Source organism: Malaclemys terrapin, chromosome 1 (genome assembly GCF_027887155.1).
Source record: "Malaclemys terrapin pileata isolate rMalTer1 chromosome 1, rMalTer1.hap1, whole genome shotgun sequence".
In the NCBI taxonomy this organism is placed as follows: domain Eukaryota; kingdom Metazoa; phylum Chordata; order Testudines; family Emydidae; genus Malaclemys; species Malaclemys terrapin.
The window spans coordinates 166,535,360-166,554,014 of record NC_071505.1 but is presented as its reverse complement, the minus strand read 5'-3'; the positions used below and the strand labels follow the sequence as shown (position 1 = coordinate 166,554,014).

The window sequence follows — 18,655 nt, the reverse complement described above, 5'->3', positions numbered from 1 at the left end:
TGCTCTTCCTTCACTGCCTTCCATATATAACAGCAGCTTTTTCCCAGTGTCAAGAAGTATGCTTTTTAAGCTGCAAATTAAGCAATAAATAGCATGATGATTACTTAGTCTGGTTAATTCATTTTGTAATACATATACATTTTACTGATTGTCCCAAATGCTCTTTTTAACTGAAAATTAATAATGCTCAAGTATATTGTAGCTCCACATAACTTTAAAAATGGTAAACAAATTAACACAAACATCTGCACCCAGTTTACATGTGACATGCATGTAAAAATGTGCGTGGCTTTCAGAGCATGCAGACATGCGCCCATTTCATAGTTCACAGTAGCGCATATCTCATGCAAGTTTTGAAAATGTAGTCCAGTATATCTATGTAAGTCATCTGAATAGAGCATGAAAGCTTTAAGTCTTATAGAGGTACAAATATTGTGTTCGGCCTTTGCATCCATTTTCTTGTATGTAAATATGGCTATTAAAGAGTTCTAGTTTTAAAGAGAATTATCTGAGATGTCAGTTAGACATTTGTACTAAATGAAGACCAGCTAGTTAATAACTAGAACTCCATTTCATCATAGGCTGCTTTTTACTTCTAACAGCAAACATATAAAAGTAGACTCAAGGCAACATATTATTACACTGCTGTCCTAGGCCTTTCTCTCTGCCTACATAAAATGTAGTAACTAATGCCGCACTCTTACATAGCGTAACTTACAGTAGTGATTAATTTGTTTGTGTTCCACTGATCTCTTGTGGATGGTATGGCAGACCTGCTCAAGTATGAGGATCTCATCATCCCTCTAATGGCTGGCCCACAGAAGTTATATAAGCCCTAAAACTACTAACCTAATGGAGATTCTCCGTTAGCTGCAGTGGTAGAGGCTTTGGCGCAGAAAGCTCTGTAAAGTCTATGTGACTGCAGTGTGCAGTATAGCTGACAACTGAATATTCTGTGTGGCTTGAGAATTGTTACAACAGCCTTTCCAAGGGTTACTCACCATGTGGTAGAGGCAGATATTTAGTATATAAAAAAAGGACGAAAAATGGTGAAAAATTCGAATAATGAACCAATTTTGCAACCAGCTCTATAATGGATAAAATAATGTCAGATGCTTATACAAATAAATTTAAGCCCAGGGCTCAGGAAGATTTAAAGTTCAGTTCTTTCTAATCCACACCCCAGTTAGTCACACATAATGAGAATTCACTACATGAAATCACTGGTCATTTCTGCAAAGAATTCTAACATTTTCAGGCACCAGCTTACCAGCATTTAAACTATTACAAAGTTAAGGTAACAATATGACCCATACATTTGGATTTAGTTAAGAGATAAAATAAATATTTATGTCAACCTTTTTTTTCTGATTGCACATTTGATATTGGAAGCTACATGATCACAAAACATGAAAAAAGTCAATTACTTTTTGATCTACCATCAAACTCTAAATACATCAATAAGGAAGCCACACCAGGCCAAATAGGCTATTACTTTCAAAGAAGTCCATGAAAGTTTCCCAAATACTGTTATACAAAGTTACACATCCATGCTGAGTTATTCACCAGTGTGTAGCAACAGTTTTGCAGTGCGCCAGGATTGTATTGGCAGGTAACTGACAGAGGAACTATGCAGTGTGATTAAAAATTCCACATTGGAAGCATTAACATAAAAGTACGTGTTTATAGTCTGAACGGGAGACTGCAGTTCTTGAAGTTGGGAGGAACATAAGGGAGGAATGAGAATATCTTCCATTTTAGAAATGCTGAGGCACAAAACAAAGTTGCTTCTAGTACTTTCATACATGAAATCCTTTCTCCTGTATGTGCATCATGTGTAATCGCAAAGTCTGTAAACTGCTCACTATTCGTCTCTGGTGTCCAATGAGTACAACTCCAATTCTCCTAATGTCACTGTAAGATAAAGAAAGGTTAAAATTCATCTTGGATGCATGTACAGCCACACAGAAAGAATTCTGATTGCTTCCACATATTGTTCAGCACCTAATGTAGTTCTTAATCAGAACTATTCAATGTCTTGATTTGAATATGCAAAAATGCCCTAAATTTGCAGGCATTCAAAGGTGCACCCACCTATTCTTTATTTGTATAGACAACCATTTAGAAAAAAAAATCACATCTCATAGCTAGGACATAGCTTTTTTGCTGTATCGTTAGAGGTCAAAATCTTTCTCCCAGCCCCTAGATACAAGCCTGAGAAGCAAGCAGAGAAAAGGGACCTCCAAAGGGTGGGAGGAGGGAAGCAATCCTCCCACCCATGCTGTAGAGGCAAGCAGAACCACTTCGTGTTCACTATTGCAGCTGCTGCAGCACTTCTGCTGCTTGCGGGAGGGGCAGGGATAAGACCAACAATTTGTAGATCTGCCCATGCTTATCTCCCAGTCCACCTTTGCCTCACCTACTTCTACAACAGGCTGATGCAAAGGAAACACTATGAAGCATCCAGCTCCTTCACTGTAGAACCTCCCAACAATTTAACTGCGTTGAGTACCGTCTGTGGATGACGAGGGCAGTATTTGACCCTTTAATAACAAATGGAAAGAGCTAGTGGATGCTAATGATTAAAAACTGCAGTAAAGTTAATTATGATCTGGTGACAAATCTTCACACGATAAAAACCCCACACAATAGACAAGCTCTGAATTGGCTGAACCAAATATTAAACATTAGGACAAAAGAGTAATTTATGTGGCTCACACCAATCCTCTGAGGCAAGAACAGCATTTTTTTAAAAAATATGAAGTACAATACAACTTTCAGAAAACCAGTATTATCAAATTTAGTATTATATAGCTCCCTTCACATTCAAAATGTGCCACAATGTATGGTAAAATGTCAAATTAGATACCAATAGCAACAGTCATCATTATTCTGCTCCTGCTCCCATTGAAATCAATAATAAAACTTCAATGGAGCAGGATCAAGAACTGAGTTCCAAAAGTGTGCTTGGGACTGCACACAACACAGAACAGATATGATTAGTGTACACAACCTGGACCTGATCTTGTATACAGCAAAGATCATTTTACCATTGGTTCAATGGGAGCAGTTCAAGCCCCCGAGCCAACACACTTATGCATACAAATAGTCCCACTGATTTCATGTGGTTACACAAAAAGTATGCGGCGGAGTGAGGAATTGAAACCAGGTCTACTGAGTCTCTTAATCACCACATCATCTTTCCTTGCCATATTTTGGTTGAAAGTCTATTTTTCCTTTTATTAACTGTACTAGCAAAGTGAAAATATACTTTTGTTCCATACATCTTAGGACTTAGGCTCTATCAGTTAATCTAAGCAATTGCAGTTTACCCACTGTACTGATAATAGTTTACATACTTACTCAATACTCATTCTTGAAACCACATCCAAAGTTGTGAAACCCGCTGCCATGAAGTTATTTTTATACTGACCCATTTTTATTGACTCTAGCCAATCAATGACTGAAACAAACAAAGGATATTCGGGAACTTCACCAGGTGAATCTGGCATTCTACAAAAACAAAATGTAAAAGCTTGTAAAGAAGTAATAAGTATAAAAATATAAAGCCTTGTTTACTTTTGTAGAGATATTTTTGTACTAAAAAGTTGATTAGACTAGGGCTATGTCTACACTATAACCTATATTGGCAAAACTTATGTCGTTCACTGGTGTATATATTCCACCCCCTGAGTGACATAAGTTACACCAACATAAGCGTTCGTGTGCACAGCACTATATCAGCGGGAGAGCTTCTCCCGCTAATATAGCTTATGCCGCATGTGGAGGTGTTTTTTTTATGCCAATGGAAGAGCTCTCTTCTGTCAGCATAGAGCGTCTTCACCAGATGTGCTGCAGCAGCACAGCTTTATTGGTTACATACAATACAGCCGCGCTGCTGCAACACTGTAAATATAGACATAACCTAAGTCTAGCAACACTAGAAAGAAATAAGATGAGCTCATGCTGCAAAGTTCAGATTCTGAACTGAAGTTCTCCAAAGTTTCAGATCTAGCACCTTGATTCTGGCCCATTCTCTAAAATTTGTCAGTTATATTTTAGCATCCAAAATTTCTTTTTACTCTACTATTAAGGAAATCATTGGAACTTCACAAGAGTTTTATATGCACAAGAAGCTCAGAAATGGACCTATCCACATTATTATAATTTTCAATAGAGTATCTCTCTGCAGAAAAAGAGGTTACTTACTTTTACAGTAACTGATGTTCTTTGAGATGTGTAGTCTGACATATTCCACAGTGGGTGAGTGCAAATCCAGTGTGCATGCATGTGACAGTTTTCTAGTCAGCAGTACTCACTGTGGTAGTGCATGTGCCCTTCTTCTCCTTGTTTGCTCCTCAAAGCCACCCTGCCACATCCCAGGAGGCTGGGAATCAGGGGAAGAGTGATTGGCAGGGCTATGGAGAGGTTGCAGAAGTCCAATATCTGTCTCAGCCAGGCTGGGGCTATGAGGATTGCCTTCTCCCACTTTCCAAAGTACCCTGGGGAGCAGGGGAAAGAGAAGGAATGCATAGAAGAGTCCCTCTGTCTGTGGGAGGAGAAAGGCTTCTGAAAGAGACCCTGGATTTCTGTTCCTCCTCCCCTGGGCAGAGGTGGTGACATTTTTTCTCCCTCTTTGCAAAAAGATCTGAGTGAGAGACCCTGCATTGTTGGAAGATGTCCTGGAGGACCCACCCTTTAGTGCTCCCACCACTCATGATTGTCACAAAAGTGCCTGCTGAGGCCGTCTGCCTTCACATTGTCCACTCCTAGGAGATGGACCGCTGACAGGGAGATGCTATGTCCTATTGCAGAGTCACTTGGATGGCCACCTGGCACAGAGCCTGTGATCTAGTGCCCCCTCTGCTGCCTGTTCAGGTAGAAGATTGGAGTGGTATTTTCCAACATTACCAGAATCATTTGACCTTGAATGACTGACAGAAAGGCTATGCATGTCCTGTATACAGCCCTGAGTTCCTACACATTGATGAGCATGGCCTTGTGCTATAAGATTACCCATGTGAGCCCGAACACCTGAATGTAGAGGCATCTGTGATCATTGTCCTTGAGGGAGAAGTGGGACTATACAGAACCCCTCTGCAAATGTTGCTTGGGTCCTTTCACCAGCTCAGTGATTAGAGAATTCCCAGAGGGAGGTGCAGTACCTTGTCTATGGGTGTCTTTTTCGGCTGTAGATGGAGGACAGCCAAGCTTGATGGTGCCGGAAGTGAAGCCTCGCATACGGGCTGATGAACATACAGGTCACCATAAGATCCAGAAGCCTGAGGCAGAGTCTAGCTTGTGTCAGCAGACAGGACTGCAAATGGGAGCAGAGATTGTGCAGCATCTGGAACTTGAGTGGTAGGTAGGCGATGGCTGCCTTTGCATCGAACACGGCCTCGCTGAATTCCATCCTCTATGTGGGTGCTAACATGGATTTCTTTTCATTAACCAGGAGGTACAGGTGCCCAAACGGTTGGAGAACAGTCCCAATGTTGGCCTGGACCTGAGGTTCTGCGTGGCTGCTGAAAAACCAGTTGTCTAAGTATGGGAACACATGGCTAGCCATCGTTCTGATGTAGGCAGCCACCACATCTAGACACTTCATAAACACCTGGGGCACCACATACAGCACGAAGGGCAAAACCCAGTATGTATCATGATTGTTCTTGAACACAGAATTCAGGAAGTGACTTTGTGATGGGTCCATCACAATGTGAAAGTACGCATCCTTGAGCTTGAGGGCAACATACCAGTCTTTCTGATCTAGGGAGGGGATAATTGACGCGAGGGAGACCATCTTTAACTTGAGATTTTTGTTGTTGGTAGTCAGGCCACAGAGTCTAATATTGGTCAAAGCCCCACTGGTTTCTTTGGGAATGAAGAAGTATCTTGAATAGAATCCCCTTCCCCTCTGTCACGAAGGAACCTCCTCTACAATGCCCAAAGCAAGGAGGGACTACACCTCTTGCTGAAGCAGGGTCTTGTGGAGGGGTCCCTGAAGAGGAATATGGAGGGAGGATGATTGTGTGGAAGAGAGAGGAAATGATGGCATAGCCTCTCTGGACTACCTCCAGTTCCTAGTGGTCTGAAGTGATGCTGGACTAGGTGTGAAGTAAGTAAGCCAAACCGTTGCCAAAAAAAGGGAAAGGCAAAGATTGTGGAACACTTGGTATGTTATCCTTGGGCACTAAGTCAAATTTGTTGCCTGGTTGGTACCAAAGAGGAGCGGTGAGGTTCCAAGGTAGATCCTCTAGCAGGCTTCTTTCTTGAGGACATCTGCCTGCAACCCAAAGGCTCTGCTGGCCTCTACTAGAAAAATGGTGGTTGCTGCTGCTAAGGCTAGGGCTTGAAGTGCCTCTGCATGGAGTCCAGGAGATAGATTCCCAAGGACCTGAGGATAGCCCTTGAGTCCTTAAAGGATTTCATTGCCTTTGTCAGAGGGTTGGCGGTGTGCTATATAGGCTGGCAGTACCGCCTAATGACAATATTCCAGGGTGCAGTGCTTAATAGTGAGAATCCAAGGTTGCTTTGCCTAGCGGCAATAGCTCAGGGTAGTGGCAAGAGTCTAAGGGTCGATTTCCCTGGCAGTTACAGCTTGTGGTAGTGTTGCCCAATGGTGAGAGTCCAAAGGCCGCTTTACCTAGTCACAATAGTTCAGGGTAGCCCACTGGTCGGGGGGCGGGGGAGGAGGACCCAGGGCCCATCCTCCTCCACTGGGTTCCAACCCAGGGCCCTTTGAAACAGGCCTGTCACAAGGCTCAGGGTCTGATACCCCTAAGCATGCTCCTTGGGTCACTTCCTACCCTTGTTCCAGTCCCTCCAATGTCATCACGGGTGACTTGGGGTTCCTCCTGTGTTCCCTTCTGATGTGTCTCCAGAGAGTCTCTTCCATGAGCCCCAGAGTGTCGTCACCCTCAATGTCTGTGGTCAACAGGCTTCCCATGGCTGGGCTATGAGGCTTGGTCCTAGCGGTATGGAGCCCTGGCAGCTTCCCAGCAGCTGCACCCAACTGCTCTCCTCTGCAGTCAGCCCAGACTGAGCTGAGTCACTCCCTTTTAAATGCTCCCTCCACTGGGAGCACGCCCAGCAGAGGTGAGGGGGTGTGGCATCTTGGGCCCAGAGCAGCTCTTTAACCTTCGCCTCACCAGGCGCGGGGTTGGTGCACCCCAGTCACAGTCTCGTCAGACTTATCATGGATGAGTAAGCAGCCCTTGAATGACAGATCTTCAATGCTTGTTTGTAATTCCTTAGGTATATCTGCCAAGGTGACCCACTAAGAGCAGCACATCATGATCGCTGTTACCATTGACCTGGAGGCCATGTCTGCCACATCCAAGGCCACATGCAGAATGGTCCAGGCAACCAAATATCTTTCTGCAAGAACAGTTTGAAGTCATTCTGGCAGTCTTGTAGCAGCCTACTGATAAAATGTTGCAAAGCACAGTAGTTGACATGGTCATATTTTGCCAGGACTGCCTGGTAGTTTGATATCTTCATCTGGAGGCTTGAGGTGGACCAAGATTTCTGACCCAGCAGGCCAAGGTGCTTCGCCTCCTTATCCTTGGGTGTCAACTTCTGTTGGCCTTGGCAGGTTCTCTTGTTGGCCACTGTTATTACGAGGCTGAATTCAATATCTAGGGGTTCCTCTTAACATTACAAAGCAGAACCAGCTCAAGCCCCAACCCAGAAATCTGGGAAAACTAACTACCATCCGGGTGCCTCTAATAGACAATATTTCCCCATTTGCAATCAATGAGTCTGTGTGTAACAAAATAAAACTTTTATTAAGAGTAGAAGGAACACAACATTAATTTGAGAAACAATGATTCAAAAAGTATGCAGACAATTAAGTAAACACCCACCTCACACTATCTTGGGCAGTAGTCTTCCCCTCAGTTTCTCACCTTGTGGTGTAACAGTCCAATAACACACCACTCTTCCTTTCCCTCCACTGCACCCCACTTGGGGTGTATTGTCTGAAGTCAGTGAAGTCTCAGAGTCCAGGAGTGCATTCAGGTGGGTTCACCTCTTGCCTCTGAAGGGGGAGGGTTGAGTGATGCCTCTGCCACTGCTGCTATGTTACCACTCCATCTGTTCACTGTTATTATTACTGCTTCTTGCCGCCAACACTGCTGCCTCTGCCTTTATCTGTGATGCCGTGTTCTGAGGTTCCACCAGCTAGCCCAACCCTTAGTGATTTCAGCTCTTAGTGATTTCACTGGGTAGTGGGGAACCTCACTGCTGCTGCCTCCTCTGCACTGTCTTTCAGCACAATGCTGTCCCCAAACCAGGTCTTAGGCTCAGCCCCCTAGACCACTTATCGGTGACTGCAGCTCTAGTGATCACTGAGCAGAAAGAAGGACTCTCAATTGAGTCTAATCAGCTCTGTCTTTAAACATTGGAGGGGGCTGGTCAAATGCATCTAGGATTCTTTAAATAGATTCCATATCACCAGGTTGGAACACCTGTCCCCAGCCCCTCTGACCTTCACTTGAATTTGTATCACTACCTCACATTACCACATAATTTAACTTAATTGAGGAAGTCAACCTAAATGTAAGTAAAGTTCTGCTGCTGTTTAGTCATACAGTAACAATAGCAACATTTCATTACACTTGCATCCAAGACTTACATGAATTTTCCCCCCAAACTGCCAAAATTAATCACTTTGGCCGAGCAGATTTGTCTGCTGATCTCCTAGGCACAGTAGGTACATGTGTGAAAATACGGTCTGCTCCTAAGGTGTTTTCTTCAGTGCATCAATTGATGGAAGGAGAGAGCTCATTCAGGCTACTGGCTTACAGGATGAGACAGTGTAGTCCTCTGGGAAACATGGTGCCCACCCTGTGGGTGTAGGGGGACCCTGACGATGTGGCACAAACATTGACGCTGCTAGGTACAAGGATCTGGATGGCATCAAGGGTGACTGCAGCTCCAATAGCTGTAAGGGCGCTGGGACCAGTGATGAGGGCATCAGGATGTCCTGTACTGGAGGCAACTTGTAGCAGGTACCGCACTATCTGGTTACTGTTCTGACTGCCTCAGTACCGAGGAGGCTAACACGGCTTTGACAGCATCGGGGAAAGCTCTGGCCCATTGGATCTGTTCAACTGGTGCTTACTTCAATGCTCAGAGAACATTTTCAAAGTTTTGGGGCACCCTTAAAGCCTGACAGCATGGTAATTTTATGTGGCTTTGAAGTTGGTGCACGGGAGGGAGATCTCTATCTCTCCTCCTTCCAAAGCTCGCCTTCCAAGTTCAACCTATACCTTTTAGAGAAGTTGATGCTAGGGCCAATTTCAATGATCGATGTCCCCTGCAGACCTAGATGCCTGGAATCCAGGGCGAGAGTCTGGCCTTATCGCCTGCTTCATGAGGAAAACTCTGTTGTGCCTCCCTGGAGTTCTAGGTCTGCTTCGAGAAGGACCTGCAGATTTCACAGCATTCTAGTGCGTGCCCCTTGCCAAGGCAAAACTGACACCTTATTTGTCTGTCATTCAGCAGCATAACTGCCTCTCAGGACAAGCAGTTCTTGAAGCCAAGGTACTTGCCGTGGTTGGCCATGGTGCTTGTACTACCTGCAACTGTGGAGAAGGGTCCCTCTTCCTGCTGTGTTCACCTGCACCTTTCTGACTAAAATAACAAGGCTAACTAACTAGAAGCCAAATTGGAGGAAAATCTGAAGAGAGTTGCTCCAAAATGTACCTGTGGGTGGTAGAGAAGGAACTAGGTGTGGCTTGGTAGTATCACCCTTTGCACCCTCACAGAATGCACGAAGAGATGAAAGGTGCATGTGCCACCCCAGTGGGTACTGTTGACCAGAAAATTCTCCAATGCCTGCACGCCAGCCCAACACGCCCCAGCTGTGGAATATGCATATGGACTAGCACTTGAAGAAGAATTTAAACTCTTGGGATGAAGATAATGACATAATTTTGAAACCCACCAAAGCAAAGCAGAGGGTATAAAAGCAGATTTAACCTTGGCTATTATGGGAAAATTGCACAGTTAGAATGAAAAAGTATTAATACCATGCTGGGTAATAACTTTTACCTTTATCTACATAGAAAATAGATGAAAAAGGGAATAGCTGTTTATTGCCACATTATTAGACAATGATTGCAGCAGCTGGAGTACTAACCTAAAGAGCAAATAAGAATTACATTTTATACTCTGATTTTCATGGAATTTTATGCATGGTAATAAACAAAAATAAAAAGGTCCAGCTAATTCAATCACACTTCTGTCTCAATATTTTTTAACCTAGTATTGTTTCAAGTAAAATTTAAGAGATTAGAGAAAACAACATTCTCTGTTGGGTTGTTTCCCTGTTATTTCCTTTGGACTTTAACCCACGGGGTGGAGAGTGCTCTCAGCTCCCAGTGACTTTATGCATTTGGCAGCACATTGTGTAGAATTGCTTTGTAAATTATTTTGTCTGTTATTTTCACCAGCCTGTGTGGTTCTTTCACAGAGCACATGGGGTGGGGTGGGGGGGCAGGGAAATATTTTATAAAATATGAAAAAAATATAGTAAAACCACAAAAATGGGCAGGGAGACTGAGGGACAGGTGCAATATCTGAAACTATTTTAAAACAAACCTTTTAAAATTTACTAGATCACAAGTTGAATAGCAGAAATGTGTTTGTAACACTTTGAAGAATCTGTATTTTGTCATTAAAAACATCACTTTGAAAGTATATTTTCTAAAAGAAGCACATGATAGTTTATAAGTGTTTTGGAGTACCTTTTAAAAGAAAGATATATTCTAATTTCAGTGGGGCAACTTACAGGGGAAAATACCACTCCAAACCTAGCCTTAGCAAGACACCATTAACTGTTCCAAACTCTGACTCTAGTGTGGGGAAACAAACCAACTCCAACTATCACACAAATCTGGGGTGGCCAGACAGCCACAGCTCTAAACCTAGTCTGGGTTTACCTAACAGCCTTTCCCCTCAAGCTTACCTGTGGCAAACCACCAGCCCCAACCTTAGCCCTAGCTACCAGCCTCTTTGCACACTCTGGTGCAGGTCCCCATGGCCTCCCCAAGGGGAAGTATTAAGTATGAAGTATTAAGAGGCTCAGAGGGCCCTTCACACTGGAGTGAATTTTGCCCTTAATGAATAAGAGTGGGGCCAAATTCATCCCTGATATGAATTCACTGATTTCAGTTTACACTTAGGATGACTTTGGCTCACTATGATTACAAAGTGGCCAGTCATTTCTTCAACAGCTCTACACCTAAAATCTGCTTTATTCATGTGCATAATATTACTTTGGGAATAGGGAAGAAGCTTTGGGTAGCACCTCCAGGAATTTGTTGTGGAATGAGAGTGCCATAGATTTGCTGTACTAATATCCCTCTTCCAGTAAGGGGAGCATGACTTAGCAAGTATGGAGTATAAATAGATTCAGAAGGAAAATACTCTAAGGCAGTTTACCAACTGTTCACGCACTCTGTGCTATTTCAAATGAAGAGACAGAGCATTAAAGAGAGAAGAAAATTAAAGAGGGAACTTGGAAAACAAGAATATAGGACAAACACCAAACAAAAGGTGGAAAAACAGAGAGGAGACTCATGAAGATCAAAGACTGAAAGAGAACAAACAAAAGAGATAGATGAAAATTCTGGACCAAAAAAGATAAATGGCTATCAATGTGCTTGAGAAAAAAAAGTCCTTTTGTTTGCAATTTCACCAGTTTCATTTGATAATAAAATACACTTTATAAGAGGCTCAGAATGATTTTAAACACACAACACTTAACAGCTAAGAGCTAGCTGAGCTCAGAGTTGTGTCAGGATATCCCGTCCCTACATAATCCACTATGTTATCTGATGGCAGCCATGATTGTATGAGGAAAGAGCATGAAGTGAGTCTTACACAAGTACATCCTCCACTAGGGTATGAAGGGAGCTGGGGTTGCGGATCAATTTGTCTAGGAAACTGACAATGTCAGTAAACTTCGGCCGGTGGTTTCTCTCTTTTTGCCAGCAGTGAAGCATAAGTTGGTGGAGAGAAGCTGGGCAGCCCATAGGAGCCGGAAGCCTGTAACCTTCTTCTATAGACAGTATAACCTAAACAAAGACAATAGGGGTGATTACAGAGCATCATATTAACACACATAAGGACAATATCAAACTAGGAATGCAGACCAATGATAAATGAAGACTAAGACACCCTCATGGTCTAGCATTGTATGCAGCTCTGAGATCCTCGCATGCAGATGGGGTGAAGGCCAAGATTTTGACTAGTGTTCTTTACACTACACTTTCAGTCTCAGACAGAGCCAGCAAAGTATTAGTCTCAAAGCATTAGTCACAAAAGTGTGTCTCATTCTATTATTTTTAACTATTTCTACTATTTATTCTATTATTATTATTAACCTTTCTATTAAATGACTGTGAAGGAGGAGAAGAGGAGAGAACTAAGAAACATCCTTTTTCTCTTCAGCAACCTGAAGTCAGGAAGCCAACAAAATAATCCCATATGAATGTGCTCTGATATTTGCATTGTGACATTGCATTAATACATGCCAATGTCATGCTGTAATGAGATTGTCACAGTGCAAATACCACAGTGCAATGTCTGGCCCCCAGTAACTTCATTTGATGACAAAGTGGTTCTCCTGCTCTTCAGGACTGAGTATGACTGATCCAGACAATGAAAGGCATTTTGCAATACCGCATAATGCAACTTTGTCTTGTACAGCATTTTTCATAAAAACTGCATCTTACAATACTTTAGGGGGGTGGGTGGGTGTATTTATATATATATATATATATATATATATAGTGACAAAGTTCCTCCTCTATCTTGGTGGGTCCTGCGCTTATTGGTGGATTTTCTTGCCTCAGAGATTCACCATGTGGGTTGGGGAACAGCCCAGAGACCTTCCCCTCTGGAAGAACCCACAGTCCAGGTCAATAGGGAGGTTTGGGGGGAATCTGGGCCCGCCCTCTACTCTGGGTTCCAGCCCAGGGCTCTGTGGACTGCAGCTGTCTATAGTGCCTCCTGTAACAGCTGCATGACAGCTACAACTCCCTGGGCTACTTCCCCATGGCCTCCTCCAAACACCTTCCTTATTCTCACCACAGGACCTTCCTCCTGGTGTCTGATAACGCTTGTGCTGCTCAGTCCTCCAGCAGCACACCCTCTAAGCTCCTTGCACCTCTTGCTCCCAGCTCCTCACACTCGCACCACAAACTGAAGTGAGCTCCTTTTTAAAAACCCAGGTGCCCTGATTAGCCTACCTTAATTGATTCTAGCAGCTTCTTCTTAATTGGCTCCAGGTGTCCTAATTAGCCTGTCTGTCTTAACTGGTTCTAGCAGGTTCCTGATTACTCTAGTGCAGCCCCTGCTCTGGTCACTCAGGGAACAGAAAACTACTCATCCAGTGACCAGTATATTTGCCATCTACCAGACATTTGCTGTAAGGCCAGCTCACCTGAAGGTATCGAGGACTGCCTCCACCTTCTCCAGGTGGGTTTCCTAGTCTGGGGTATGAATGACCACATCGTCCAACTAGGCAGCAGCATAACTGTTATGCGGGCATAATAGCTTGTCCATGAGGCACTGGAAGGTAGCTGGGGCCCCATGTAGTCCAAAAGGGAGGACAGTATATTGAAAAAGACCCTCTGGTGTAGAGAACACAGTCTTTTCCTTTGTGTCTTCTGCAAGGGGAATCTGCCAGTACCCCTTTGTCAAGTCTAGGGTAGTCAAGTACCGGGCATTACCCAGACGGTCCACTAACTCATCTATGTGAGGTATGGGGTACGCGTCGAACTGGGATACTTTGTTTATTCGCCGGAAGTCGTTGCAAAATGTTGTGGTGCCATCAGGTTTGGGCACCAGCACGATTGGGCTGGACCACTGACTGTGGGACTCTTCGATGATCCCCAACTCCAGCATTTTTTTTTATTTCTGCTTTTATTTCCTCTCTTTTTGCCGCTGGCACCCGATAGGGCCTCATTGTTATTCTGGCCCCAGGGTTTGTGACGATGTGGTGATATGTCTTGGTTGTTCGACCCGGTTTTGTCGAGAACACATCTCGGTTCCGGAAGATCATCTCAGACACCTCATTCTTCTGGTCTGGTGTTAAATTGGGAGACGCTCTCACCTATTTGGAAGGCTTGTTTTCCTGGGTTAGGTCTTTTTGGACAGTTGTGCATGCCTCTTGTGCATGCCAGGGTTTCAGAAGGTTAACGTGATAAATCTGTTCTTGTTTTCTGCATCCTGGCTGCCGCACCTTGTAGGTTACTTCCCCCACGGGTTCAACCACCTCATAGGGCCCCTGCCATTGGGCCAGAAGCTTGCTTTCTACCATGGGTACCAACACCATAACCTGATCCCCTGGTTGGAACTGTCACACTTTTGCCTGGCGATTGTAATGGGTTCGCTGGGCCTCCTGGGCCTTCTCCGAATGTTCCCGTACAATAGGGGTAACCCGGGCTATCCAGTCTCGCATCTCTATTACATGCTCTATTATATTTCTCCCCTCATTGAGTTCCTCTTCCCAGATCTCTTTGGTGATATCTAGTATGCCACGGGGGTGACGCTCGTATAATAACTCGAAGGGGGAAAACCCAGTTGAGGCCTGTGATACCTCCCGGATAGTGAACATTAGGTAGGGTAGTAGGGTCTCCCAATCCTTCCCATCTTGACTTACCACCTTCCTTATCATAGCCTTGAGGGTTCGGTTAAACCTTTCTACCAACCCATCAGTCTGCGGATGGTAGACCGAAGTTCTCAGGGTATGTATATGGAGCAGCGTACAGAGGTCCTTCATTAACTTAGATATAAATGGGGTTCCTTGGTCGGTTAATATGTCCTTCGGTAGCCCCATTCGGGCAAAGATCCCCACCAGCTCTTTGGCTATAGTTTTAGAGGCCGTGTTCCGCAGGGGGACGGCTTCTGGGTAGCGAGTAGCATAGTCCAAAACAACAAGTATATATTGGTGGCCCCGAGCCGTCTTCTCCAGGGGTCCCACTAGTTCCATGGCTATTCGCTCAAAGGGGATCTCTATGATGGGAAGGAGTACTAAAGGTGCCCTCAAGTGGGGACGGGGACTGTGTAGCTGACACTCCGGGCAGGAGGCACAGTACCTCCGCACTTCTTCATGTACTCCGGGCCAGAAGAACCGTCGTAGGACTCGTGCCAGGGTCTTCTCTACCCCCAAATGCCCCCCCCCAAAATGACTATGAGCATGACTTAATACAGCGTTCTGGTGTTTTTGAGGTACTAGGATCTGATGTACCTTCTGCCGCTGTACTGGTGTAACCCGGTATAAGAGATCCTTCTTCATTATGAAGTAGGGTCCTGGTCCCTGGGTTTTTCCTTCCATGGGGACCCCATCTATTTCAGTCACCTCCTTCCTAATGTTGTCATATCTTGGGTCTTCTGCCTGGTCCCATCCAAAATTTCCTCTCCTGGGGCTAATCTGCCCAAGATCTAGGGGCCCAGTCTCTGTTGCCTCTACTGGTTCAGAAGCATTAGGGTGGGGGTCAGACTCAGGTGCTTCTCCCTCCTGCGTGGCCTCCTTTTCAGCTAAGCGGGTTCGCTTAGCTACAAGAGCAACCCTCTGGCTTTGGGTCAGTATTCGGGTTCCCAAGGCCTTAGCTGCCCTTCTTTCCCTTTTTGTCTTTCTACCCTGTCTGGGAGTGGAGAACAAATCTGGGGATATTTCGGAGAAGATTGCGGGTTGACAGTCTGCTGTGGATGCCTCATCAATTTTAGGGTCCCCATCTTTCTCCAATCCCCCTACTGGGAGTACGTTTCCAAACCCTGGGAAGTCCGTCCCTATGAGCACTGGGTATGGGAGTTTAGGGACTACACCTGCTGCTACCTCAGTAGTGTTCCCTTGGATCTCGATTTTTACTGGGATGGTGGGGTAGTAACTAACTGTCCCATGGACACATGTTATCCCCGTACATTTAGCCTGTAGCAGCTGACTACGCTTCACGAGCTTCCCTGAGATAAGCGTGATAGCACTCCCCGAATCAGCCAGTGCCGTGCTCCCTACCCCATTTAGTTTCACTGGTCTGGTATACATATGTGGGGTTAGTGAGACCCCCACAAGGTGGATTGGGGAGCATGGATCTGCCCAGTTCTCCAGGTTACACTGCATAGGCTCCTCAACATTGGGACACTGTGCAGCTATGTGTCCCCACTCCCCGCAGGCATAACATCTGTATGGAGCCCTAGGCGTTCCCCGGTCTTTTGGTTTGGGCAGTCTAACATCACGATCCTCTTCTCCCTCAGTGCTCCGACTCTTTGTGGCCTCTGATGGGCCTTCAGCCTCTCTCTTTTTCCACCTGGGCCCTCCTGGTGGCCCAGTCACCCGAACTTTAGGGATTGGTGCTGCTAGTTTAACCCGGGGTGCCTCTTCCTTAACTGATCGGGTCAGCTCCCTCGCTGTCCTTCGCCTCTCTACCAGGGCGACAACCTCGTCATAGGTGGAGGGTTCGTTCTGGCTTACCCAGGCACGAAGGTCTGGTGGTAGTCCCCTCATGTATCGGTCAATGACCAGAACTGCTAGTATCTCTTCCGGACTCCGGGACTCTGTTTGCAACCACTTTCGTGCGAGATGGATGAGGTGATACAATTGGGACTGTGGGGTTTTGTCTTCCTGGTACCTCCAACCGTGATACTGCTGGGCCCGCACTGCTGTCATTACCCCAGATCTGGCCAGGATCTCTGCTTTCAGCTAGGGGTAGTCTGCCGCAGCCTCTTCAGGCAGATCATGGTAGGCCTTCTGGGCCTCCCCACACAGGAATGGGGCAAGGATGCCAGACCACTGATCTCGAGGCCAGGCCTCCTGTAGGGCTGTCTTCTCAAAGGCCAGAAGGTATGCCTTTACATCATCCTCCCGTGTCATTTTCTGCAGCCAATGGCTGGCCCGTATGAGCCGCGTCCCATCATGGCCGCGATTCAGCTCTGTAAGGGACTTTACCTGGTTTACCAGTTCCCGCAACGTAGCTCGGTCTTGAGAAGCCTGGTCCATCAGCAGGCGATTAGTCTCTTGCTGCAGCCACACTGTCTCCTGTTGGCCAGCTGACTGGACACGGGTAGCCTCCTGCTGGGCCACGTAGCTTGTATCAGTGCCCACACTACGTCATCCATTGTGGTGAAAAAAAATGAACCTTCTCCCCTTTTTTTTTTTAATCACCCTCCTTCTTCCGCCGTGCTGTGCACCCCAAGATCCCACTCCTGACACCAGTGTGACAAAGTTCCTCCTCTATCTTGGTGGGTCCTGCGCTTATTGGCGGATTTTCTTGCCTCAGAGATTCACCACGTGGGTTGGGGAACAGCCCAGAGACCTTCCCCTCTGGAAGAACCCACAGTCCAGGACAATTGGTAGGTTTGGGGGGAACCCAGGCCCGCCCTCTACTCTGGGTTCCAGCCCAGGGCTCTGTGGACTGCAGCTGTCTATAGTGCCTCCTGTAACAGCTGCATGACAGCTACAACTCCCTGGGCTACTTCCCCATGGCCTCCTCCAAACACCTTCCTTATTCTCACCACAGGACCTTCCTCCTGGTGTCTGATAACGCTTGTGCTCCTCAGTCCTCCAGCAGCACTCACTCTCAGCTCCTTGCGCCTCCTGCTCCCAGGTCCTCACACTCGCACCACAAACTGAAGTGAGCTCCTTTTTAAAACCCAGGTGCCCTGATTAGCCTGCCTTAATTGATTCTAGCAGCTTCTTCTTAATTGGCTTCAGGTGTCCTAATTAGCACGCCTGCCTTAACTGGTTCTAGCAGGTTCCTGTTTACTCTAGTGCAGCCCCTGCTCTGGTCACTCAGGGAACAGAAAACTATTCATCCAGTGACCAGTATATTTGCCCTCTACCAGACTCCCGTACTCCACTGGTCTGGGTCTGTCACAATATATACAATATATATATATATATATATATGAAATTACAGTGTTAGATAAAAATACCAGGAAAGTGATACTGCAAGGATTGGCAGGGGTGGGAAGATATGTTTTGAACTGAGGTTTGAAAAGAAATGGACAGATCAGATATAGGGAAACTGTTCCATTTAGGGGGAGCTGAAGAGGAGATGGCTTTGTTTAGTAACTCTGTGAGATGGCTGAAAGTGACAAACAGGCCAGTGCTACACAAGTGGAGAGAGCAGGAAGGAAAGCAGAAGCAGACAAGTTCTGTGAGAGGTCAGCTGGAGTGAGTTCATGAAAGGTTTAAAAACAGACTGGAATGTTTACTAGATCCTGAAATGAAAAGGGAGCCCGTGGAGCTGTTGAAAGAAGAGAATGATGTAGTTATGCTTCTTTGCACATAGAGGGAAAGCAGCAGCTGTTCCAAGGACAACAACCCATATACAATGTCCACTGAAAAGTAAATCACAATATTTACAATAATATATTGGCGTTTGTGAGAAATATACCTGTTGAAAGCATGCACTCTGCATTAAAGTGACATTTTATATATTTTAGTATAATTATACATACACATACATGTCTGCATTGCACATATAATCAATACAGCAGGCAGAGTGCACATTACATTATTTACAATGAAGCAATGCTTTACAACTGTAGCTTCTGTATTTTCAATCCTATTAGCATGGGACTCTAGCTTGCGCTCTTTCTGAATTCTGTTTATGCTGCAGGAACTATGCTAATAACAGTAATG

At 45.3% G+C, this 18,655-nt stretch overlaps 1 protein-coding gene across 4 annotated transcripts in view; it reads right to left on the bottom strand.

Moving 5' to 3' along the window:
* Positions 1 to 1,071: 1,071 nt before the first annotated feature.
* The window catches only part of EPHA6 (EPH receptor A6), an 872,804-nt gene continuing 855,220 nt past the window's right edge, over positions 1,072 to 18,655 (bottom strand). For all 4 annotated transcript variants that reach the window (XM_054046132.1, XM_054046149.1, XM_054046139.1 and 1 more), the window contains 3 exons: positions 11,890 to 12,083; positions 3,364 to 3,513; positions 1,072 to 1,914 (listed from right to left, as the gene is read on the bottom strand). In XM_054046132.1, the coding sequence (XP_053902107.1) occupies positions 1,800 to 1,914; positions 3,364 to 3,513; positions 11,890 to 12,083 (459 nt within the window). In that variant the 3' untranslated portion in view covers positions 1,072 to 1,799. The remainder of the gene's footprint in view (positions 1,915 to 3,363; positions 3,514 to 11,889; positions 12,084 to 18,655) is intronic.